The 26,474-nt window shown below is 43.8% G+C and overlaps 1 protein-coding gene across 1 annotated transcript in view; it reads right to left on the minus strand.

Annotated features, from left to right (window-relative positions):
- Positions 1-3,004: 3,004 nt before the first annotated feature.
- The window catches only part of ptpn20 (protein tyrosine phosphatase non-receptor type 20), a 44,192-nt gene continuing 20,722 nt past the window's right edge, over positions 3,005-26,474 (minus strand). The window contains exons 27-47 of the mRNA XM_047029341.1: positions 25,055-25,153; positions 22,423-22,838; positions 22,074-22,248; positions 21,006-21,194; positions 20,743-20,913; positions 12,656-12,830; positions 12,310-12,520; positions 12,189-12,229; positions 11,560-11,644; positions 9,811-10,027; positions 9,286-9,670; positions 8,179-8,315; positions 7,856-7,941; positions 6,937-7,076; positions 6,139-6,287; positions 5,842-5,932; positions 4,832-5,048; positions 4,080-4,197; positions 3,531-3,746; positions 3,187-3,249; positions 3,005-3,115 (exon numbers count right to left, since the gene is read on the minus strand). Coding sequence (XP_046885297.1) covers positions 3,005-3,115; positions 3,187-3,249; positions 3,531-3,746; positions 4,080-4,197; positions 4,832-5,048; positions 5,842-5,932; positions 6,139-6,287; positions 6,937-7,076; positions 7,856-7,941; positions 8,179-8,315; positions 9,286-9,670; positions 9,811-10,027; positions 11,560-11,644; positions 12,189-12,229; positions 12,310-12,520; positions 12,656-12,830; positions 20,743-20,913; positions 21,006-21,194; positions 22,074-22,248; positions 22,423-22,838; positions 25,055-25,153 — 3,492 coding nt within the window. The remainder of the gene's footprint in view (positions 3,116-3,186; positions 3,250-3,530; positions 3,747-4,079; positions 4,198-4,831; positions 5,049-5,841; positions 5,933-6,138; positions 6,288-6,936; positions 7,077-7,855; positions 7,942-8,178; positions 8,316-9,285; positions 9,671-9,810; positions 10,028-11,559; positions 11,645-12,188; positions 12,230-12,309; positions 12,521-12,655; positions 12,831-20,742; positions 20,914-21,005; positions 21,195-22,073; positions 22,249-22,422; positions 22,839-25,054; positions 25,154-26,474) is intronic.

A 26,474-nucleotide genomic window follows, 5' to 3' on the forward strand; every position in this document is an offset into this window, starting at 1 on the left:
ACTCTCGGACTCCTTCACCCACTCTAACTCTCTGCCCCACTCTCCCCAGCTCTCTCCGCCACTCCCTAGGACTCTCTCCCACACTCGGCTATCTCCCACACTCTCTTTCTCACTAACTTTGATTAATTCTCTAAGTCAACCCAGGCCTGCACAGTATCAGGTTCACGTACAACTGAAAAGGACAACTGTTTATATATAAAGCTATAAAACTAGAAATGGGCCCAGTCCTAGAATAACCATGTCAGTGTCATAACTGCCATAACATAACAGCAATAACAAGACCCGGGGAAGTTGAGAGAGAGAGAGGGAGGGGAGAGGGAGGGAGGGAGTGAAGAAAAGGAGTATGAAAGGGAGGGAGTAGAAGAGGGAGAAAATGAATCTGCTACAGGGCTTTCCCCATACTGTACATACATGTCTCAAGATTTTAAAGAGTTTCCTAAGGTGAGTGTGTATGTGAAGCGTGTGTCAGTGTGTGTGTTTGTGGGGGTGTTAGTGTGTGTACGTGCGTGGGTGTGTTTGTCCAGCATGTTTCCTGGTGTTTCCATGCTGTCACTAAGACCCCATTGAGACAGCCATGCACAGCTTGCAGTAAACCAGAGAGGGACTATACTGTAGTCTGCAGTTAACTACTGAGCGGAAACCCTGAAAATCATACATACTTTTTCTCAGTCTCTTGTTCTTTGTCTCATTATCTCATGCCCTCTCCTTCTCCTTCTTCTGTCTCCCCCTCTTCCTCTCTCCCTCTCTTCTCCCTCCATCCCTCTTTTTCTCTTGTGAGGGAAAACAGACAGTTCAGTGATACATTCCTGAGGTTAGGAGTTTCTCTACATGCTACAGTTGTAACATTACTCTACCACCCCAGCCACCAGAACAACAAGAATGATTCACATTATTTCTGAAGTTTTATTGAAAGACAAGAGTCAATACATTTTCTCAGTTATTGGTTACATGATAATACATCTTAAGACTTCCAGGATTTCAAAGGGGGATTGTGCCATTTGTCATTGCTACACGAGACTCGTAATTATTGCTTATAAAAAGGGGATGAACTTCTTCCTGGAAATGCACCAGGCTACTGATACAGGCAATCACAGAACAGCCTTAGTCGTTATTATTTACAATGATATGCAGATGTTATGAACAATGTTAAGAGGCTGTTATGAAATGTAATGAAATATATGAGCCACTTGAGTGCAGAAGAGAAGGAGAGCAGGTCATTGTCAATCCAATTGAATCAGAAATTCAATTGAAATAAAGGAATAACTGTTATATAATTCAAGATAAGTTATTCTACATTTTAAAATGGATCTGATTTTGTTCAGCCAGGTGAGAAATGGCCTGGCTAACACCTGATTGGTTGACAGGTTGATGTTAGCTGATGGCTGGGATGAATAAGACAGACTGGGTCGAGAGGCTGGTGAAATTTGTAGGAGTAGTGGATAGTGACAAAGCTCCCACAGCAGTGCAGCACAGGAGAAGGTGGGGTACAAAGAGAGAGAAGACAGTGGGGTAAAGAAAGAGAGACGAATAGGGAATATATAAAGAAAGAGAAGATGGAGTGGAATTGACAGAAAGAGGGAACATGGGGAAAAAAGAGAGAAAAGGACGATAGACAGAGGGAAACAATTGAGGGGTAAAGAGAAAGAGGAAAGATGGCGAGAAGGGGGTCTGGTAGTGAGATTCTGAGGATTGTGAACACTCACCCTACAGTTCATAAGTCTACAGTAGTTATCATCTCTTCAGTAGTATATGAGGCTCCCAGATCTGTACAGAGAAACAGAGCCAGCCTCTTCTGCTCAAACAGACATCCCTCACTCACTGACGGATGACCGATCTGTAGCGCAGCTTAATCGAAGATCAGTTCCCATTGACAAGAAAAGAAGACGTCCGTCCAAATTACAGTTAACATCTGTCATGGTGCATTAGGAGTTAAATCCAAACAACTTCTATTTGAAGCGATTCAGTATCATGGTTGCTTAGGTCATGAATCCATAAATATAGTGGGTTAGTCCTACGCATTAAGCTGATCCTAAAGTGAGCCACTTGAGCAGAAAGCTGTACTGGTATTAATATCACAGGCGTCTAGTCCTGGACTTTTACAGACTCACCCCAGAGGAGAGGAGACAGGATGGACATCTGCATTCGGGAGGAAGACAGTCATTCAAAGGCACTTGATTCTGTTCACATTCTTAAACGATCAACAGAGGAGAAAAAATAACAAAAAATAACAAAAAAACAACTTCCTTTAGGTATCGAGGCCCTTATTATACAAACAAAAATGCACTTGTTATAATTATTTCTTGTTTTACAATGCGCCACAATCAAGTGTTTAAAGACACCAGCTAACTACTTTGTTACATGGTAACCTGCTCTAGAACATTCCAGTGACTGGTGACATGATCACATTGCTTTTAGGGGAGGGCTGTGGCCCGTGCATGTCTATATGGAGTATTACTAGTATTCAAGTATAGCAGAGACATTGCATGCAAATTATGTGTTATATGTAAAGCGATTCATACAACTCATAGATTGAATACATCAGAGAACAACTAACACATACTGTGTACCAAACAGAAACACCCTTTAAAAACCAAACATTCCAAACAGTATTATACCAAAACTAAACATAGAAGGCGATGTAACTACTCCCCAAAACAGGCTAAACACACCTGTTCTAAACCAACTCATGAAGCACGTTTCCTATACTGAGAAGACACACCACAACTTGTGAGGTTATCTGAGGTCTATCTCCTTCCACAGGGTTTCAGTCCAGCCACAGGAGCAACAAACCAGCCCCACACCGTGAGCAGTGATGCATAGTGTTGTGCAGAGCTACTGTAAAGCAAACCTAGCTATACGTACAGAAGCAGAGCATTTGAAGCATCCCAAAAATCTTTACAAAACTACTATGTGCCCTGTTCTTGCACAATATTAGGTTGTCTCATCCTAGAGGGATAGTACTGTGAAGGCAGGGGGGCAGGGGAGGGGAGGGGGGGGGGGGGAGTCAGACGACATGATGGTCGTGGGGGCTTTCGGGTTGCCATTGGTTACCGTGAAGCTGCAGAATTCCCTGGAGTACCTCTAACCAGACTTTGTAGCAGAAGAGGTACTGTTCCTGCAGACAGAGATACAAGGGTTAACACTCACTCACACACACACCAACACACATTCAAAGCCTATACTGACCTTGGTCTGAATCATTCCATAGCGTTGCAGTCTCATCTCCTTCACAATGTCACTCACATTGATCTGACAACACAGTGGGAAGAGAGACACAATCAGACATCTTTACTGTAGTTTGATCTATTGTAGTCTAATCTGTTTGATGTTGTTTAATATAGTCTAGTCTAGTTTCATCTACTGTATTCTAGTTTGATGTAGTTCAAGCCAAGGGAGTATAGTTTAACATATTATATTGAATTTGAAATTGGTAGTTTTCTCTAACGTAGTACAATATTTCCTGGTGGTACATTGTCAGTTTTAAACTCAATGTTTTGAATATGATCTGATTGGTCCTGATGGAGACTGACCGGCAGGTCGTTTTCGATGAGGCTGAGGATGACGTCGGTACAGATAAGGACCCCGGTGCGACCGATGCCGGCGCTGCAGTGCACGATGACGGGGCCCTTGTGGTGTACGGCCCGCAGGTAGCGAATGAAGCGCACCAGATGCTCGGAGCAGCGAGGGACGCCATGGTCAGGCCAGCGAGTGAACTTCAGGTGCCGTACCAGATGGGTCTCACCTGTCTGCAGGACCGAAGGACGGTGTGTGTGTGTGCATGTTAAACTGTGTGCTTGTGTGTGTGTGTGTGCATGTTAAACTGTGTGCTTGTGTGTGTGTGTGTGCATGTTAAACTGTGTGCTTGTGTGTGTGTGTGCATGTTAAACTGTGTGCTTGTGTGTGTGTGCATGTTAAACTGTGTGCTTGTGTGTTTTACTCTTTGTGCATGTGTGTTGCTCCGTGTCCTTGTGACTTCCTGTATGCGAGCATGTGGCACACGTGTGTATGTGTGAGCATGTGTGTGTGTTAGACTACTGAGTGGCGTGAGTGATGTATTAGTGTGTGTGTGTCTCCCTCACCTCCTTCTCCACTATGCGTATGATCTTGATGTGGAAATACTCCTGCTGCTGCAGATTCTCCAGGAACAGCTGGTACCGACCCGCCTCTAGCGGAGAGCTCACCCTCTCTGGCCAGTACCTGCACAGGGGGAACACACACCACACCACCATGGAGTCCGGTGTTTCAACGTTCACATCAAAACGATGAACCAAAGCTAACACAGAAAAATCTCCATTAATCTACTTGAGTTTGTTTGCTACCAATAGACTATCTTTAAACAAGCTGCCCAAATAAGAATTTGTGATTTGTAATACTGAGTTCTGTCAGTTTACAATTTTTATCGTAAATAAAGACACAGTTTATAACCCGATTTTACATTTTTCTTGTGGTGGTGAGGCTTATATTTCGATGCGGTTTATAGCTAGTTTTTGTAACAAAACAACAGTAGAAACACTTTTTTTTGTGAATGCTATTATATGAGTTAATTCCCAGGCAATAGAAAACATACATTACGCACTTACTTACTTTAGTTTTCGAAGTTTCAACGGCATGCTGTAAGATCAACTATACTCGTGCATTTCTTGGTATCATTGTTCCCGTATCAAGTGCGGCAAATATTCCAGTGCAGTTTATACTGAGATTTAAAAAACACATTCTGGTGGGGTGCGGTTTATAGAAAATGTGGCTTATTTCCCCCAAAATACAGTATTTGACCCCCAAACCCTGGTTAGTAGTGTACCTCTAACCCCGACGTATGACCCATGGTTCGTACCTATGACACTTGACCCTTCCCCTCTCGACCTCCTGGGTCATCATGGCAATGACGTCGGACTTGTTTTCCCAGACCATCTGCCAGAAGGCGGGCACAGTGGAGGGCAGAGGGCCCTGGCACGAGATGTAGTAGAAGTCCTTGGTGCCAACCTCCATGTGGATGTAGCTGGCATTAATGTAGTCCTGGTTCTCACCCAAGGGCACCCGAGTCAGGTCGTCTAGGAGCGGTGTGGTTGTGGAGGGGAGGAGATGTGGGGAGAGTAAGTGAAAGGCGGAAAGAGATGGGGAAACGGAAGGAGTGTAGAGGAAGAAAGAGAGGAACATGGAGAGAGAGAGAGAGAGAGAGAAAGTGAGTGTTCTCTTGTGGGTTTGCTGGTTGCAATAAACATTTACAAACTCAAAATGATTTTCTCTCTATTTTGATTATAACTAGCAGGCCCAACAGTCTGTTGTTATTTTTCTTGGAACACACTACACTGGAAAGCCTTAAACAACAAGTAAACAATAAGAGTGTTTCTCTGAGCATTCGAGGAGGGGAAACAAATACAAGAAGCAGAAAAATGAAAGTAGGAGAGAGGGGTGACAGACAGTCTCCCTCCCTCTTTGACCAGCTCCAGTGGGGCACACAGCAGTCCTATTGTACGTGGGAGGCCTTTCTGTTCCCATAACAAGGTTCAAACATGTTAGGAGTTTCAGGTTGCACCGCTCTGAGATTTGGGAACAGCTTGTAAACTTTTAGTTTGTTTTGAGAACACTCAGTTTCTGTCAAATACTATGGCTCAATTTTATTTTGTATTTTTTCACAGAACTGAAAGAGAGATAAAGAGAAAAAGAGAGAGAGGTATAGGGAGGGAAAGACTTAAAATATACTGAATACAAAAATCTAACGCTGTATTCCACTAGAATGGATCACCCTAAATTAACCAGGTGAAAAATGTGTGTCTGTGTGTGTGCGTGCTGGTGAGTGGATGTGTGTGTCTGTGCGAGTGTTTGTGTGCGTGTGAAACTCACAGGGTAGGATGTCTCTGTATCTGTTCTTGTCACGGTTCTCAGCTGCTTTACCCACCAGGCAGTTATCAGAAGGCTTCAGGTGCTCCAGGGTCTAACAACCAACAAGAACCAACAACATCAACCGACTTATCAACCACTAACTGTCAACAATAAACAACAGTTAACAACAATCAACACCTGGATGCTTTATTTCGCATTCAAATACAATGATCACAATGATGACATTACTTGTAAGAAGGGATATACAAATAAACAAATAAAGATATACAAATAAAGTCTTATTTCGACGATATGCACCATGAACTCTTTGACGAGCTCCTGTTGGTCCAGCTGGTGCTGCAGGATCTGGATCAGGGCCTTGACCCGGGAGCCTGAGTACTGACTGGTCCGAGACGGACTGATCAGGGCCAGACTAGCCAGCTCCTCCTCCGACACAATAGGGGGACCTGCAGAAAGGGAGAGGTGAAGGAAGGGCCAGGTGGAGGGATGGAGCGAGAGGTGGAGGGAAGGAGAACAGGTCGAGGAAAGGAGAGAGGTTGATGGAAATAGGGAGCGAGAGAGAGGCGGGGGGAGAGATGGAGAGGGGAAGAGAAATGGAGCAAGAGAAGTGGAGGAAGAGAGGGAGAGGTGAAAGGAGATGGAGGGAGAGAGAGAGAGAGGTGGAGGGAGAGGGGAAGAGAGATGGAGGGAGGGAGATATGGAGGGTGAGGTGAAGGGAGATGGAGGGAGGGAGAGGCGGAGGGAGAGGTGAAGGGAGATGGAGGGAGGGAGAGAGAGGTGGAGGGGAAGAGAGATGGAGGGAGGGAGAGATGGAGGGAGATACGGAAAGAAGTGGAGGGGAAAATGAGTGAGAAAGAAGGGCATTGGAAGGGAGAAGTGGGGAGGAAATAAATAGAGGAAGAGAGCAAGGTGACGAGAGAGATGGATGGAGAGAGAGGTGGAGGGAGAGGATGGAGCCAAGGTAAGAGAATGAGAGTTGGAGGAGAAAACACAAAGAGAAGACAGGATGTAGTCATCAGATCAATGCACCATCTGTCAAAGAGATAAATAACATGACAGATAAATAACATGGATGGATAATAACAAGGTAGATACCAGTTAAAGGTGAGGTCATATCCTGACCATTGGACTCAAACGCTTCATCCTCCTCCTCTTCGCTGCTCCAGCCATCTGATTGGCTGTTTCGGGTGTCTTTTATTGGTTGGTCCACTAGGATAGTGTTAAGGGGTGGGTTCCTGAGGGAGTCAGGGGGCAGGGGTGAGACCAGACCATTTCTACTCTTCGGTAGGGGGGTTGATATCATGCAAGGCTGAGCTTCCTTTCCCTGCGACCTTTCCACCTAAAACGCAGTATAGACAAGAGGCTAAGGTATCTATCATGTTGGACCAGCATACACAGTGCTGCTGGTTTGATATACAGTGTAACTTATGTAATATACTGTACATTTCCTAACAGGTAACATGTTTGCCAAGGGTACACTGTTGTCTAGCCTGCAGTGGCTGAAACCTCTATGTTTTGTATGAGATGTATTATTTACTGACTCTCTAGTGACACCCTGTGGCTACAGATCAGCTATTCTGACGACAGAAAAGGCCTGTTGGCCACCCCAGCAGGCCTTCTCTGGGGTGGGGGGGTGGGGGGGTGGGGGTGGGGGGCAGAAGTCAATGATAACTCTACTGACATCTTGTGGCTACACGTAATCCAAACTTGGGTGATCGTCGCACAGTCGCATCTTAAACATGAGGTGTCCGTTTCAAGTATGCGTTTAAGATGACGTGACCACGGAAATCAGAACACAAAGCAACATTTTAAGCTAGATAAGTTTAGCTATCATGTACCCTATGAGATAACATCCTGTCATTTAATTCATGAGCAGCAAGTGGTGGAAGTATGACCGTTTGAAAGCTAACTTTCGAATTACACATCTTAATTGAGTGAAATAAAAGCGCCACCGTCCAAAATGTGAATTTAGGACTGGTAAAGGCCTTGGTGAAGGTAGAAGTGTGGAAGGTACCTGTCTGAGGCTCCGTGCAGAATGTCAGAGACCCTGAGGGAGGGGCAGCAGGTCTGGGTATAGGAGGGGGTGCTGCTGCAGCTCTCCTGCACATGGAGGAGAGGGGGACCAGGACAGACAGACAATAGGAAGAGTATGTGTGTGTGTGCGTGTGTCTGTTTATACACATATATATCATAAGGGACATGATAATGGACACCTCGTCAGGAATGATACCTTACACACACATACACACACAAACACACAATGTATACACTGTACAAAGTGATGACAAGTTAACAGACCGGTGTGTATGCATGTCTGTGTGTGTGTGTGTGTCTCACCCCATCAACAGCATCGTCCTCTGCTCTGAACCCTATGTGGTGTGAGTGGTGCGGGGGTAAGTGAGGTATCACATCCTCGTCTTCCTCAAGCAGAGGGGCAGCAATCACTCCAGACAGGCCCACACTGGGGAACGAAACTAACACAACAGACTTCATCATATACTACGTTCCTGTCAACAAGGTTGTGTCGAGTTCTGTCATCACAAACTAAGTTCTAGGTAACTTTTATTAAAACTAGTAAAAAAAAAAAAAAATTATTCAAACTTATAGTTCAACATATAACTAGGAAGTTGATATCAGAGGAGATCAAGGGAGACTGATATGGTGGATCATCGGGATGGAACTGTTGGAAGGAGGCATATGTGAGAACAGTGCTGTTACAGGGCTCAGAGTCAGAAGATCTTTTCCTGGCTGCTATGTTGTAAAAATGTTGGTCATATGCATAGATGTATGTGTATGAAATCTATAATCGTCTATGTTCATTGGTAAGAGACAGGAAGGGAAGATAATTAGGTTGAGTTCAAAGGAATGTGAGGTGCTGATGGCTCTGTGGGCAGCTTGCCCTGGGGGATGGGTGAAGCATCTTATATGGCCTTCTGTCCTCTGGTTAGTGTAAGGGGTCAATAAGGCAGTTGCTCTGAACTTTGGCTAGAGAAGGACTGTGTCCTGTTTCATTGTTTGTGTTAATTAAAAGTGTTGTTTGAAGATGACCACACAAAGGACAGTTGACCATTTGACTGGGCAACCCCTGTGGCTTTATGATCTACTGCTCTGGAGAGAGCTGTGACATCAAAGAACTTTGGGACACTATGTATTGTTTCAAACTGTCACTAAGTTGAGTTAGCCAATCACAGAGTTTGCTTCATTGATTGATTGACCTTATAGAATGCCATTTGATCTAAAGTTTATTTAAGGCATTGCATGTGTGATAGTTCTCTATCACTCTTACGAACGATCTGTGTGGATGGCACCTCCTTCGTTAATGACTGATCAGCAAAGCTTTGTTTAATCACATGTAATTGTATAGTCTAAATAAATTGTATTGAAACCGCCATCTTCGACTATTCAAATCTACACAGTCCAGCTAGAATTTTCTTTGACACGTACCAGAGGGCTTCTTCAGTTTTCTCTTCTGGAAGTCAGGACTGGGGCAGCCTTCCGCTGTGGGCTTGTCTTCTACACTGACTCCAGGGTGGGCAGCCATATTAGCTTCAGGGTCGGCAGCCATTTTGGATCCAGGGTCGCCAGCCATGTTGGATCCAGGTTTGGAGGCCATGATGGATTCAGGGTTGGATGCCATGTTGGATCCATCGTTGGCAGCCATGTTGGATCCATCGTTGGCAGCCATGTTGGCTCCAGGTTGGGCTGCCTTGTTGGATCCAGGTGTGGGCAGGATATCTCTACAGATGGTGAGCTGGACAGTGCCCTCAGCTCTACGCAAGATGTCCACCACCTTACTATGGCTCAGCCCAGATACAATCACCTCATTCACCTGCATGACACAAGCACATACACAAAGTCAGTGAACACAAATAGACAGAGAAACAGACATAAATGCGTAGACATCACATGCACACAGATACAGAAAAACAATTATTTTTCCACGCTTTGGACCTGATTGACAGTTCTTACCTCCAGTAGGATGTCTCCCACTCTCAGCCGCCCATCTTGCTCAGCCACGCCCCCTGGGCAGATGTCCTTCACTCTGAGAGCACTGCCATTGGCTCCGCCCACTAGAGCAAAGCCCAGCCCACCTCCCTCTGGCTTAGTGAACTCCACTTGCAGAACGCAGCTCTGATTGGACGGTATGAGGAAGAGGAAGGAACACAGGTTATTTGGATCTGGGTCACTACCTCTATCTTTTTCTGCCTTTGCCTCTGTCTGCCTTTATCCATCTCTGCTTCTGTTCGTCTCTGCCTGTGTCTGTCTCTGCCTCTGCCTGTCTCTGCCTCTGCCTGTCTCTGCCTCTGCCTGTCTCTGCCTGTGTCTGTCTCTGCCTCTGCCTGTCTCTGCCTGTGTCTGTCTCTGCCTCTGCCTGTCTCTGCCTCTGTCTGTCTCTGCCTCTGTCTCTCTGCGTCTGTCTCTGTCTCTGCCTGTCTGACTCTGTCTGACTCTGAATCTGTCTGTCTTTATACAGGCTGTAGAGCAGAAGCATTTAAAGGTAAAATATTAATGCGACAATCAGGTGTAAAGAATGCCCTCACGCACACACATACACACGCACAGACCCCCACGGAGAACCAAGGGGCAGACTGATACAGGGCCAACTCAAATTTCAGTCTGTGTCATCAGAGAGAAAAGATAGAGAGAGATACAAAGTGAGAAGAGCAGGATAGACATGGAGAGGGAATGAGAGAGAGACATAGGGAGATCATGGACTTACATCAAGTTCTGTTGTTATGGAGAAACGAGGTCTGAAGATCAATCCAGATCTAGATGGTTCAGCTGCTCGGAAAGAAAGAGACAGACAAAGAGGAGGGTGATAAAGGGAGAGAGAGATGAAGAGAGGACAGGGGGTCAAGAAAAGGAGAGGAAGAGAGTGAATGAAAGAGTAGAACAGGAGACAGGGAGCACAGGACAGGAGTGGCAGAGAGGAGGGAAAAGAGCAACAGCAATCCCAAATTAACATCCAGAGCAGTAGACACAACCAATCACTGTCCTTTTACAGAAGTTGAGATAATCCACCCGAGGACTCCCTCAGTCAACATCTGTCTACATGCAACTGTCTAAATTCACATGAAACCCTTTCAGCCCAATTCCCGTGCCCAGTCTCAGAGAGACACCCACGCCTACCGCCCTCCAGTTCGGCCATTTTGAAGCAGCAGTGTTGCCGTGTGTCTGGCCTGGGCAACATGTGAGCAGGATAGGCCACTTCAGCTGTCCCTGTCTCCAGTCTCCTATCTCACTGGCCCACAGGCATGTCTCCAGGCAACCAGAGACTCCCTGACTGAGCCCACCCAATAGCAAGTGTTGTGTGTTTTGGAGTGTGTGTCTATGACAGCGTGTGTGGGTGCAAGAGTGTGTATATGGCAGTGTGTGTGTGTGTGTGTTTGTGTGTGAAAGGCCTGCAGTCTAATACTCCAGGGGAGGGCAGGACTCTCTAATTATTAATACAGCAGTCAGAGCCTGGGCCTGTCTCTCAGCACCCAGCCTCACACACAAACACATACACACACACACACACACGCCTGTCAGTATCTGTGCTATGACTTGACACCTAGAAAAAAAGAGGACAAGAGAGGAGACAGACAGCAAAAGTGAAAGAGATACAGACAGGAAGAGACAGAAAAAGTAGGAAAGAGACAGACTGACTGACTAACTAATAGATACACAGAGTGAGAGGGAAAGACCAATACAAAGGGAGAGAGAAAGAGATGTCACTCACGTTCCTCGTCAGCCTCTGGTGAGCTGGGCTCTTCAAAGCGAGTGGTGAAGAACCTCCTGTCTTTCTTCCAGTCAAACAGACCTGGAGACATGGAGAAGTATGGAGGGATGAACAAAGTGTGACAAGGTATATTGAGGACATATTATATGTCCGTCTTCCTTCCAGCCTGCCAGTCTGTATGTCTGTCTTACTTCCTATACCTGTCTATCAGCCTGTTGCTTTATTGTCCTGTCTGTCTCTCCATTATGCTTCACCCTGACATTCAAAACCTGACATTCCAGAGGTCTAGGCCAGAGAGTGTTTGCATCTGTTGCTGTGGTAACAGTCATTACTGGTCCATGTTATGGGCAGCAAAGGCCCCAGGAGTCAAAACTTAATGAGCTGGAGAATAACTAGGTGTGTGTGTGGGGGGGGGGGGGGGGGGGGGAGACATCACTGCATGTAGTTAATGACATGCAGGGTGACATGTGCATATGTGTGTGTGTGTTGCCTAGGCTGTGGCCAGTCACTGCAAGCAGACCTCTAATCTCCAAGCTTAACCTCGGACCCCTGAGATCGCTCGGACGGCAGTGACCTTTGGTCCTCCCTACGTCCACACAGGCTCCGTCAGAGAGCAGACACTCACCGTTCCACTTGTTAGCTTTAGAAGTCAGAGGCTGGTCATCTCTGGAACAACAGAGAGGAGGATTAGAATAATCTTGTTCACACACACACACACACACACACAGCTTCCGTCCCTCACACACCTGAGGACTTTGAGTTTGACCTTGCGCGGGGCCATCTCGCAGACCTTGACGGCGTCCTCCAAGGTCATTCCCAGGGTGCACTTGCCGCAGATGTAGATGATCTTGTCGTTGGGCTGGACGCTACCCTCCTCGCTGGCGGGAGACCCCGGCACCACTTCCAGACAGTAGATGCCCTGCCACTTACTGCCAATGCCACCTGTTAGTTTTATACCTGGGAAGCACACACACACATATACAATACAGTCTCTGACTGCCTAGAACATTTGTGTGTGTGCGTGCCATGGCAGGAGCTGTATTTGCACTGTATGTGTGTGTTTGGCAGGAGCTGGGTGTGTGAGTGTCTCACCAAGCTGCCCTGATGGGGTCTTGTGCAGGACAACATCGCTCAGGCTGTCAGAAGAAGGCGGGGCTACCAGGTTGGACACGGCCCTCCCCAAGGTCATGCTCAGTCTCCTAGGAGACATCCTTAGGACTGCCATGGCAACCTCGTCGGTCACATTTGTCACATCCTGCCCGTGTACCTTGATACGGGTGGTGCAAGATTCATTATGGATGCAATTTTTGATGTGAGTGTGTGTATGGTATGTGTGTGTGAGACTCATGCGTGTGAGGGGCTCATTTCCTAACAATGGCGCAGTTTACGCTGCGTCTGTTTAAGCGAGTTCGGTAATAGCACCCGCTATGGACGGGCATTTTGCGTGTAACCCTCCCTTTTACAGTCCCTTAAGTACTAGGTATTTACGTAGAAAATAAAGGGTATGTTAACCCTTTATTATTGGGTATTACCGATTGGTACCAAGGTGGTAAATACAGAGATCATTCGAAGTATTTACTCATTAACTAAATACTAACGTGCAGGTTATTACTGGGTAATTTTCAGGTAATAATTAGTTAAAGACAGAAAACAAAACTTAGTATTTACCTGGAAACTTATAAATATTTCTATTTAAATCCCGCTGGTAGTAATTTGGTAACTACAGGAGATACATATGGTAAATTACAATGTGTTATTGTGTAAATACCACTGCTACTAAGTAGGTAAAGACGGCCAACTTAGAAAACTTTACTTAGAAAAAGCTTTACTATTACCCTGCAGTTACCTCAGGTTTATGTTGGTATCAGTCCACGTCTAATTAAAATATAAGATAGTACTTTCCAATAAAATACCTTTTCAGATACATTTATTGATAATGGCCATACTTATTTACTTGGCTGGTAACAAACTCTGCGGGAAGATTTTTCTTCTACTATCATGGTAAATCTTGGATACTGGGTAAGTTCTTGCACGATTTACTCAGTAAGCTAAAACTGTACTGTAAAAGGAAGCTGTGTTTGTTTCCATGGTGTTACCAGGCTCTTACCATATCCTTTGTAACCGAATATTACTTTGTCAACGTTACCCTTATTATGAACTGGTTATATTCGTTCCACAGTGATACCCGGCAACACATGGCTATTTACTCAGTATGTAGGCTGAAACTGTACTGTAAGAGGAAGCTGTGTTTGTTTCCGTGATGTTACCAAGCTCTTACCATATCCTTTGTAACCGAATATTACTTTGTCAACATTACCCTTATTATGAACTTGTTATATACGTTCCACAGTGATACCAGGTAACACATGGCTATTTACTCCGTAAGTAAGCTGAAACTGTACTGTAAGAGGAAGCTGTGTTTGTTTCCGTGGTGTTACCAGGCACTTACCATATCCTTTTCAACTGTTCATTCCCTTTTCCATGCAATAAACACAAACTTGGAGTATGTTACTAAGAAAAACACAACACTTCACTCTGTAAATTGTAACATTATTTTAAATTAAAGCTCTGTTTCCATGGTATTACATGAACACATACAAAGGTTAAATCTATACAAACCTCCATATAAAATCTAAAAACTCAACATTTACATAACTTCGTACCATAGAACACATGTCAGTATGAGTTTGGCCCCTACGGTTTGTCTTTCTACAGCTCCCAATAACACATTATAATTTACCATATGTATCTCCTGTTGTCTCCTTGGCCCCTATTTGTTTGTCTTTTCTGTCTTTTCTTAAGGGGTAAATACTTTGAATTTTCTCTGTATTTACCATCTTGGTACCAATCGGTAATACACAATAATACACAAAACATACCCTTTATTTTCTACGTAAATACCTAGTACTTAAGGGACTGTAAAAGGATGGGTTAACATTTTGCGTAACCTGACACCCATCAGGTGTTACATCATTGTAACTTGTCTAACTACATGCTTTTATGGTTCTTCCCTTTGGCACTTATTTGGTTTTTCACAATGTATGCTTCATGTTTTGGCTACCCACAATGTTTGGGGCTATCTCGTTGTTATGATCAGTGACCTATGCACTTTTGTAAAGCTCTCTCTTGGAAGCCGCTTTGGATAAAAGCGTCTGCTAAATGAATAAATGTAAATGTTTATGTGACCAAAACATGAAGCATACGAACATGAAGAACATCCAAACCCCCCGCAGAATAGTGGCACGCTCTTACTGGCAGTCTTTGTAAATACCGCGGAATATATAATTAGGCGCACTTTACACGTATCCTCCCACCTTTTTGGGTGGAACTCTCATTTTCCCCATGTCCCTCCCACTTTCCCTATGACCCTCCCACAAACGCATATTGAAAGCGCAACTTTCCTGTTCTCGCTCATGTGTAGGGCTGTCCCGACTTAGTCGACTAGTCGATTTTCTGGTCGATATGCTCATGGTTGACTAAGATTTCTTTAGTCGAGCTGCCATTTGGCAGTGTGAAATCTGATTCCCCTTGTGTCATCATTGCTGAATTAACGAAATGTTCAACAGAAATTGTAGATTATACTATTTAAGACAAATAAACCAACTCTAAAAATATATAATTTAAAAGAAAAGGTGTTACTGTTTTCCCTTTCGTTAATCTGCGCTTTGTTTTGTTTTGGTATTTTGCACACGGCACGAGCACAATTGGCTGCAGAACTACAAACTCTGCCATAACCTACTTTGTCGGTGTTATTAGTCAAAATAGCAAAGAAATCTGTGGTATGGCAGCATTTCATTAAAGTACATTTACAAAGTACCGGGTGACTCGAAAAACTTTGAATGCAAACTCTGCCAACAATGGTTTATTTTTCATAGTTCGACTTTGAATATGATGTAGCCTACCACCTGAAAAACGTAAGTTGGTCTAGCCCTACTTTGCTCAGGCTAACACGCTGGTTTGAAAAAGGAATATGCCTATTATAAGAATCACATCCAAATCGAATGACATTATCTTCTCCGGCCAAGACAACAAAATCTTTCTCTGTTGCACCGTTCCCCACTCAGCTTCTACGTAAGTTTGCATGCTGCAAGTTCAGGCAGTGATAAGCGCGCTCTGATGATTTGCATGTTAAACAAACAATATTTTTCATTTGTAGTACATTGTAAGAGATACTAAATACCATCGGCATTCGGTTGCAACAGGACTGGTGTTACGAGTCTTATTATTAGTAGCCTATTAGCGTCTGATAGGCAGATTTTCTGTGTACAGAGAAGCTTGAGTCTCTTGCTGTGGTCAAGAGGTCATGCAGCAGGTCTCGGACAATACACATATAGATAGGAGAATGTGCACTTTAACCTTTGGACAGAGCAACATGCAGAAAATAGTATAAACAATGAGTGATTGCTGCACCACCTGTGCGTTGTTCTTCCTATGCCTTAAGTTGTGGAATGTCTACCATTTAAGGACATGTTTTGGTGGTTACTATATTTGTATGGTCCAGCTCATATATAATGTCTATCTGAGAGACATGTTTCTCACTCATGCCTATCACTCTGTTGTGGACTGATGGTGTGATCCGAGCAGCTCGATTAATAAACGAAGTCAACTCTTTTTCATTGTGGTGCGTTCCTTGGCCCATCCTCCGACAGAATATCATCATAACAATTGGCGTCACGAACAATTAAATCTTCAGCCAGAGACCAGGTGAGCAGATTATGATTATCATTATTATATGGTTGCATTCATTTCTGCTTACCTGTGAGGACTGGCTGACAGTAGTAACGAACCTGGGCAACTTTTAAAGGGGACATGGTGATTTCTGTACGGGAGGACGGCAGGAAGCACAACTTTGAGATAGTCTAGTGAATTGGTAGAAGATTGGACACTATCTTATTTCACTCGATGACTGTTAATTATTTGTAATATGAGAAGGCCTAAATAGTTGCTTGGGGAGCGAAAGACTACGGGACAGATACAGGACAAAGACCGTCAGCAAGGGTTTATCCGCTTGGCTTTAAAAATCGGTTAAAGTTTGGTATCTGCGTAGGTTATGCGGTGAAAGGCTGTTTGTTTGTTGTCATGGTGACGTATGGACCGTAAAACCCTTTTCCCAATACTTGGTTAGAAAGGTCAGTAATTTAAGGGCAGGATTCCCAGTACTGTAAAGTCCATTTAACAAGTCTCGTTGCTGGTTCGAACGATATGAAAACTTCGGTTAATGGTTGAAGATACGCCCGTGATTGGTAAAGCGTTGAAAGACACGTTATTCATGTGTAAGACTCGAGCAATGTTCCCCAAGGACTGACAACATATTATAATGAATTACAGTCATTCAAGTGCTAAATTTATGACTATGAGAATATCTTCTTACAAGATGATTAAAGATTAAAGCTAAATACACAAATGAACGTGAAACATAAAAGGTTTGACTTTGGATATTAATATATTAACGATATGATCTTATAAATGTGCATGTAAACATGGGGTGTCAAACCAGTAGGAATTTGCCATTAGTAGTTAAATTTAAGACTGAGAAAGATTTGCCCCGTAAAGAACGTAAAGTTATGTCTAAACTTTTGAAGACTAATCCACATTTAAAGCACGTGCCAAATAAGAGTTTAACCGAAATGTCCCCAAGAGAATGGATGCTCACTAAAGTCAGATTCTTTTACGTAGAACCTTATTTGACTAATCTGTATGAATGGACAGACGGACAAATACCGCTTGAGGGCACATTTGATAGACACCTGTTGCAGATTGCTCGAAAATATCTTGTTGATAATCTAGCTGTCAGCAATTCGGATTGGGATACGGATTACATGCGAGAGGTTTTTATTGCATGGGAATTGATGGGTGAACAATGGCCAGCTAATATTGCTAAGAAAGAAAGAAAAGTAAAAAAGAAGCTAAGGAAATTCACAAACTTTGCTATGGAGCAGAATAGTTCCCAAACTGAGCCTTCTGCTCAGCCTGGTTCAAACACAAACTCCGCAAGCGCTGTTAACTCCCTGTACCCTCAAGCATCCGACTTCAACAGCCCTCCTGCTTATGACGATGAGATGGATAACGATATTTACGACTGGTTGTTTTTGGATTCCGGCTTAGTCGGACGGCCTAAAACACAGACTTGTCCCCGCACTACTGCAACTTATGTCTTCCCAAGGGGAATCTCAGGACAAATGGCTAAAGAATGGCGAGATCAATGTATTGACATGTGGCTTGATAACTGCAACAGGGCTTTTGATTTTGCAAATAGGAAATTTAAAGGTGACAAGAGACGGATCGAGGATGAACAATTAAGATATACCAAAGAAAGTTTACAGGCAGAATTCAAAAAGATATTTCACCTTTTGAAACAGAGGAAAACTGTTGACGTTTATATTGATCGTTTTACTGGTGTATTGATGGACACTTTTGTTGAAGCAGTAGAGGCGTATCAAAATAAGCATAATGTCCAATTAGATCCAGACTCTCCAGTTTCCCCCAAAGATATAAATGGTGTGTTGGCATGCATCACAAATACTGCTTTGTTGAAATGCCTATATGAGATTTTGGACATACTACGGACTAGAGCCGGAGAACATCAGCATAGTGGACGAGGTACATTTATGGCTCCTTTATTGACCCTCGGGGATAAAATCTTAGATCGACCTTTGTCTTTATCAGAAATTTCTCGCATTGCGCAGGACGCCCCAAAACCGTTTATACTTCCAAAAGCATTCATAAATTGGTACACGGCTGTTTTGATGCATTCAGGTTTAAGTGGTAAAGATTCCCGTTATATTTTGACTACATTAATGCCAAACGTGAAGATAGACACATTAATAGAAGCTTGTCCAACTTTATCTGTTGAATTTGACAATCCTGAAGAGGAGGACAGTACCCATCCATGGTTGACGCATGCGCATAAACAAGAACACATTGCTGAGGTGTCTGAATTCTTACAGAAACACGCATTCCAAGAACGTGATGTAACTCAGGTATTAAATTGTAAACGTAAATCTGACGAAACTGTTTCTGCATATGCTAATCGCTTTCAAAAAACGTGGAATGATTACGCTAAATTAGACATTAACGACACTGAAGATACTTTCTTTGTTAGTATGTTCTTAAATGGATTGGATCCTAGATCGGCCTATACACTCAAATTGTCTGCACCAGATGTGTTTTCATTGAGTCCAGTGAGACTGATGAGGAAAATAAGGGAACTTGAGGCAGTCGGATTGTTTAATGTTCAATCGTCACGATTTCAGGCAGTGCAAATAGATCTCCCCTTGACTAACAATACTGAAGTTGTGCATCAAAATGTTGAAGATCAAAGGAATGTACGTTTTAACATGAACAATTCCACCCCAAATAGAGGTCGTTCCAACTTTAATAGGAATGGACAATGACCATTTAAAGTATATAAAGCCACGTGTCGCTACTGTCGCAGACAAGGTCATTGGTTTAAAGATTGTCTCTTGAGACTACAAGATGAAGAGAGAGATGCTCCTGCGCGAGATGGAATTGGCCCCTCCCAGTCATGGCATGCTACTCCCCAGAGGGTGAGAATCATGGTACCACAGGCCACACAGCCAGCAGATACACCTGCTAACTTGATGTGGGATAAGTGACGCTGTATATCGATGGATCTGGACAATTTTAAATGTATAATTAATGCCCCACAATTTCATATTTCGGATAATTCCTCTGAGATACCACAATTAAGTTTAAGTATTGCAGGAAAAAGAATTCCCTTTTTGGTTGATACTGGAGCCACTATGTCCTGTTTAAGGAAAACAGATATTGATTGTCCTATGAGTAAAAATACTGTCCAGTCCGTCGGCATCAGTGGTAAGCCCCAGATAGACCCTGTTTCACTTCCATTACAGATTGATTTTGATGATTATAAATTACAACATTCTTTCATTGTTAGCGCAACTTCTCCAATGGCATTTTTGGGAAGAGACTTATTAAGTAAATTGAATGCAACCATCTTATGTTCACAGGATGGGATCGAGGTACACATACCCCCAAATAATGCTTATCAGCTTTTCTCTGGTTGTGTTCAGACAAACCACATAGCTAAGTCTGTTTTAGAACAAGTTGAGTTTATCAAAACACTATCTACCATTAGTGGTATAAAAAAATTAGCTTCTTGTAATGTTGCTGCAGCAGCTAGGATTGTTAATCTGAAATCAATTGATTTTCCTTTTTCAGATAAACTTATAGATCCAGATACCTTGCAGGAAGTGCCAAGGAACATATTTATCTCACCACATGGGATTCTGTTATTGTGGAAGACTACTTCTGGTAACATTGAGACCTTTGTGTGTGCAGTACGGAATGATTTTTCGGAGGGACTGATAGGCAGATTTTCTGTGTACAGAGAAGCTTGAGTCTCTTGCTGTGGTCAAGAGGTCACGCAGCAGGTCTCGGACAATACACATATAGATAGGAGAATGTGCACTTTAACCTTTGGACAGAGCAACATGCAGAAAATAGTATAAACAATGAGTGATTGCTGCACCACCTGTGCGTTGTTCTTCCTATGCCTTAAGTTGTGGAATGTCTACCATTTAAGGACATGTTTTGGTGGTTACTATATTTGTATGGTCCAGCTCATATATAATGTCTATCTGAGAGACATGTTTCTCACTCATGCCTATCACTCTGTTGTGGACTGATGGTGTGATCCGAGCAGCTCGATTAATAAACGAAGTCAACTCTTTTTCATTGTGGTGCGTTCCTTGGCCCATCCTCCGACAGAATATCATCATAACAGCGGCTGAATCTGCAATGTCCAGCAGCCATTGAGTCAGATCGCGAAAATGTTTGTACGTTTTTTTTATTTTTTATAAAGCGTTTCAAAGTTCGATTAGTCGATTTTCAGACGTTTTAGTCGAGTCTTGGTCGACCAAAGAAAATCTTGGTCGGGGACAGCCCTACTCCTGTGGCAGGCAATCTGCGATTTTATCCAAGTGCGCCCTGTTTGCCCGCATCGGTTAAGTCAGTATTTGTGAACAATTAACACCTGGAAACAGGCGCAAACGACTTGATAAATCTAGCCCAGAGTGGCATAAGAATATATGTGTGCGTGTGCATATGAGTATGTGTGTATGCATGTGTGTATATGTATGTGTGCGTGTGAGGATGTGTGTTAAAGCATGAGTAAGTGTGTGTGTGTGTGTGCGTACCGTGATAAGCCTGTCGCCTGCCCTCAGTCGTCCGTCTGCCTTGGCTGGGCTGTCCAGTATCTCCTGGATGTAGTAACAGCCGTCTATCCTGCTGCGCGTTATGGTGAAACCAAAACTACCACTACGGGATTTAGTCAGGACCACGGACAGCTCAAACTCCTTCAGCATGCCCTATCAGAGAAAACACAAAGACATATTTACTTACTTATTCACTCCTACCCATCTACTCAAAGGACAGTATCAAACAGTCAACCATGCCTCACCCTCCTGGGATCCTCTTCCTCATCATCATCATCATCATCGTCGTCGTAATTTAACACCCTCTCCTCCACGTCCCTCCAGTATGTGTGGCTGTGGCAGGGGCGTGCTGCCTGGCTGTCTGGCAGGGTGGGGACAGGGGGTCGGAGGCAGGGGGGGCCAGAGGCCGGAGCCTGTCTGGGGGTGGGTGGAGGCTGAGGGGGAGGCTGTGGGGTGGGAGGCAGGGGGGGAGGCATCAGAGGACGGGTGTGCTTGGAGGAGAGGTTAGGGTGGGATGGAGGTATGGTCTGGGGAAGGCTGTGGTTTTGTCCATTGAAAGAGGGCTGAGATGGGGGTGCTGGGGGACAGGGGGTTGTGCTGTTGGGGCTGGGACTTGGAGTGTTGATAGTGGGGCGGGGGGTGTGTGAGTGTTGGTCTGGTGTGTGTGAGTGTGTTGTAGGTGTGTGTGAGTGTTGGTCTGGTGTGTGTGAGTGTGTACTAACTGTGTGTGAGTGTTGGTCTGGTGTGTGTGAGTGTGTTGTAAGTGTGAGTGAGTGTTGGTCTGGTGTGTGTGAGTGTGTACTAACTGTGTGTGAGTGTTGGTCTGGTGTGTGTGAGTGTGTACTAACTGTGTGAGAGTGTTGGTCTGGTGTGTGTGAGTGTGTACTAACTGTGTGAGAGTGTTGGTCTGGTGTGTGTGAGTGTGTTGTAAGTGTGTGTGAGTGTTGGTCTGGTGTGTGTGAGTGTGTACTAACTGTGTGAGAGTGTTGGTCTGGTGTGTGTGAGTGTGTACTCACTGTGTGAGAGTGTTGGTCTGGTGTGTGTGGGTATGTTGTAGGTGTGTGTGAGTGTGTGCTGGGTGGATGTGAGTGTTGGTCTGGTGTGTGTGTGCTGGGCGTGTGTGAGTCTTGGTCTGGTGTGTGTGAACGTGTGCTGGGTGTATGTGAGTGTTGGTCTGGTGTGTGTGTGCTGGGCGTGTGTGAGTCTTGGTCTGGTGTGTGTGACTGTGTGCTGGATGTGTGTGAGTGTTGAGTGGCCTGCTGGGTGGTTGTGTGGTTCGGGAGGCTTGAGGTTTGCCTGGGTTGGCTGGGTACATGAGAGCTGGTACTGGGTGTGTGTTCAGGCAGAGCAGGAGTGCATGTGGGGAGGCTGGAGGTTGTATCTAGGGAGGTGGAGCTGATGGTAAGGTACTCCTCATCCGCCAGGATGGTCAGACCGTTACCCATCAGGCAGTAGGTGTGTCTGCCGTCGGTCTCTTCTTTGATGCCACTGCGCACACACACGCACAAAATGGTCATGGAAAAAATAAATGTACAGTACTAGTCAAAAGTTTCAAAACATTTGACTGGTACTGTATATTAAAAAATCTTGTCTAGACAATAACTTTTCTGTTTCATTTGTGTGTGTGTGTGTGTGTGTGTGTGTGAGAGAGAGATAAACTACCTGGCATAGGTGGGGTTAGCACTAGCTTTGAGGTAGCTGCTCCTTCTGAGACGCATAACGGATGTCCTGGAAACGTCCTCATCCTCATCATTGTAACCCTGGTTGCTGAAGCACCGAGGGTGGGTGGGGGACTGGGGAGACTCGTGGGAGTCAGGGGAGAGGGGTGACAAGGCAGGAGGGGGGGAGGGAAATGTCTCACTGTCTAGGCTCTCCTGACTCTGCTGGGTCTTTGGAGGACCAGGAGGATCAAGGGGCACCTCGGCAGGGGTGTGCAGGCTAGAGGCCTCTTCCTGGGCTTGGCATGGCTGGTATGCCTGGGGCTCCACTGGCCTCCTGAGGAGCTGGCTGTAGTCCTCGGTCAACCTGATGTCCAGAGACCTGGACCTCACTTCACGGGTGGGAGATCGAGATGGACTCTATAGGGAGAGAGAGAGGACAGGGAGGCAGAACAGAGAGATCAAGGCATTAGACAGTGTGCAGCGTGTTTGTAAATGTGGGTGTGGGTGAGTCTACATGTGCATATGTTTTGTGTGTGTGCTCACCAGGGTGTTGTTACTTTTCTGTGTATGTGTGTGTTTAAGTTTGTGTGTGTGTGTCAATGTGTGTTTGCGTGCATGCTCACCAGTGTATATGTGTGTGTGTGGGTAACACTTAATAATAAGTCAACGCTATTTGGCATTTACAAAGTGTTAGCTAATAGTTAGTTCAGCCTTTATAAAACGAACAATACATTCTTAAACATAATGTATTGTTTATGAAACAATTACTAAGTTATTATTAAACACTTAATCATTAATAAACAAAAAAGAAATACAAATTTAAAAAGAAATATGTAATAATAATTCAATCGATAAGGTGCATTGCCATACTCTATAGACAGTTTGTTACCATAGTTGCAAACCAGTAGCTAGTAAAATAAGCTGTTAAATGGTACGTGAGCTCTTATAAAAAGCATTAGAAAATAGTAAACTATTTACATAACCTTTATAAAGCATGAGTAAATATCTAACAACATATTTACTTACCGGTAGGTCTTTAATTAATGTATTCCAAGTTGAATACATGATACACACTCATACTTAGCAGAAGTGTTGTTGAACTTGTAATATTAATCACAAGTTGTATCATTAGTAAGTGTTTATAAAATAGTTGTTAACACTCTGCTAAGTATGAGTGTGTATCCCGTATTTTACTTGGAATACGTGAATCAAAGACATAAGTAAATATGTTGTTACTTGTTAGTTATGTACTCATGCTTTTCTAAAGGTTATGTAAATAGTTTCTTTACTATTCGCTAATGCTTTCTATAAGCATTAGCAATACTTATATATGTTTTCTCTCATGTACCATTAACATCTTTTTTTACTGCTGGTTTGCAATTATGTTAACAAGCTGTCTATAAAGTATGGCAATGCAGTTATCAATACAATTATCAAACACCTTATAAATTGTATTATTAATCAAACTAGAGAGGGTACAATTTCTGGGGAAATTGTAGGGTGTGCTTGCTCGCGTCGGTTGCAGGTGGGTCCGTCCCGTTAAGTTTTTCTCTTCTAGTCAAGCATATTGCCTACTCACGTTGCATAATTCATGAACCCCCTTTGAAACGAGCTACTGTAACAACGTTGTCACCGGCAGTAGATGGAATCGCGCTTCAAACAATACCATCTGCTAACTGAAAATATGCCCCCAAAAACGTAAATAAGCTTTACATCTAATTCGGTAGAAATGGCTAATTCAAAAGAAGTTTGCTACGAGCAAGCTAGCTGCTGTTGCTAGCCAAACTTCACTGAGTGGGGATTGTTTGAAAGTGCCGGAAATGAGAATGTTTCTTTTGACATAAAAGGCTGTGGCACTGAAGCCAGCGATGTACAACGTAAGCTTGAGTTTAAATACATTCTTTAATGTGACATTACTTACTGTACATGCAAATCTTTTTTTGATTAATATACATGTATGATGGTAGTACACCACGGCACGATACGATACTCGCTGTGCAACAGCACATCTATGCACGTTGTATCCATGCGTCGTTGCTAACGTGTGCTGACATTGTGACGTTGGCAGTGAGTACCCTTTGTTGACACAAGGCACTTTTTGCCAGAAAAACGTAAATTCAGCCTAAACTGTGCAACAGAACGTAAATAAAAATACAAGCAACTCAATCTCTACCAAGACGAAACCTTTGACACAGACATTTGCTATGTAGTCCAAATATTGACAGATCCTTGGGGGGCAAAAAGAATAATAAGATATATGTGAGAGAACAAAGGTTGTGCTCTCAACGAAGGCTTGAGCACACCCAATAAACACATTTTAACAGTGTTTATTAATGATAAACATAGTGTTTAATAATAGCTTAGTAATGATTTTATAATGTATTGTTAATGTTTTATGAAGGATGAATGAACTTTTAGCTAACACTTTGTAACTGCCAAAAAGCGTTGACATATTATAAAGTGTTACCTGTGTGGGTGCATGCTCACCAGGATGTTGTGTGTGTGTTTGTATGTTTAAGCTCACCAATGTGTATGTATGTCTTGTATGCTTACCAGTTTATATGTGTGTGTGTTTGTGCATGCGTGTGTGTGTGCGTGCATTCTCACCAGTGTGTATGTGTGTGTCCACTCACCAGGGTGTTGTTGTCTAGATCTGTCAGGGTTCCTGGGCTGGGTCTGCAGATGAGCAGGAAAACCTCAGACTGAGCTCCCCGCAGCATCGACAAAACCCTCTGGAGAGCATAAGGGTCAAAGGTCAGCACAAGCAGGGCTTAATTTGAGCCGGAACACGCCGGAACACGTTCCGGCACCTCCGACATTGGATCCGGAATCTTTTTTATTGGATCAGGCACCTCCTGTGTCACTAAGAAATATTATTTGCTTAAATGAAAAAAATAATTCCAGTGAAGTGTTCAATGTGGTTATCTGTCTTGTTAGTCTTTATTCCCCATTGAAGTTCCACAAAAATCTTGTGTTTGCATTTTCGATGCGTTTTGAGGTGAATTTTCAGACTAAGACGGGGGGGGGGAGGCACTTCAAGTGACACTTGCGCTTGTTCTGGTTGAGTAGGCTAGCTGTTAGACTTCTTTCGTTTGGATAATTGCTGCTTGTAAAAACAATTGTTGCAGTGTGTTTTCTTTTTTTACATTTCTCACCCATGCAGTGTATGTTCTGAAATTAAAATAAACATTTCCCTGTTTACTGTTAACATTGGGGGTTGTGGCCTTGGCCAACACAGCATTTTACCCTTGCTTCCCTACTTTACAACTGGCTCTGGAACCAATCGTCACTCCTAATGCCTAAACCTCACATCCAATCAGGGGCAGAGTGGGGAGAAGTTTTATATATTGATCAAGCCTCTTAATTTTGCTCTCAAAGTGCACTACATTGATGCGTTTTACTGACAAATTTTAGAAATGTTCTTCTGTGAATGAAACCGTGCATTGACGGTTTTATTGAAAATGATTTGGAAACCGAGCCCGGTTTCTTTGACAATGAATTGGAAGTCGATGCGCCACCGGCTCCGTTGTAGTGGACACGCAGCCTGACCTGTTTGCATGCTTGTACGTAGGCAGTGCAATTTTGGGGGGGTTCCGTTTCCTCCAACCCCCGTTTTGAGTCGCCGGATCCACCCCCCTCTGCGTTCCGGGACCTCCCACTTTACAAATTAAGCACTGAGCACAAGGCATCATGGGAGTGTGTACACCACTCAATCTGGATGATTCTTTAGTTTATTTTAGCCATTTTAATAATACTAGATATTATACCACAGTTCTGGAATGACAATCAATTCCTCACGTGTGTTGTGTATGTAATCCCATCAGCTTTTGGGCTGTAGATCCTGACGACACACACAGCTAATTCCTGCTAGATTAGATTATGGTTTTAGGGAAGTGCTGACGTGAACACAGAGCGATCCAGAGCAGTGTTACACGGTAGTCTTTCTGATTAAGTCACATTATGTGATGTGTAGGAGAGTAACAATATATTGTGGTACAATATATTGCGATGCAAAAATGTCACAATATGTATCGTAAAGTTATGGCAATGTTT

Source organism: Hypomesus transpacificus, chromosome 11 (assembly GCF_021917145.1).
Source record: "Hypomesus transpacificus isolate Combined female chromosome 11, fHypTra1, whole genome shotgun sequence".
Classification (NCBI taxonomy): domain Eukaryota; kingdom Metazoa; phylum Chordata; class Actinopteri; order Osmeriformes; family Osmeridae; genus Hypomesus; species Hypomesus transpacificus.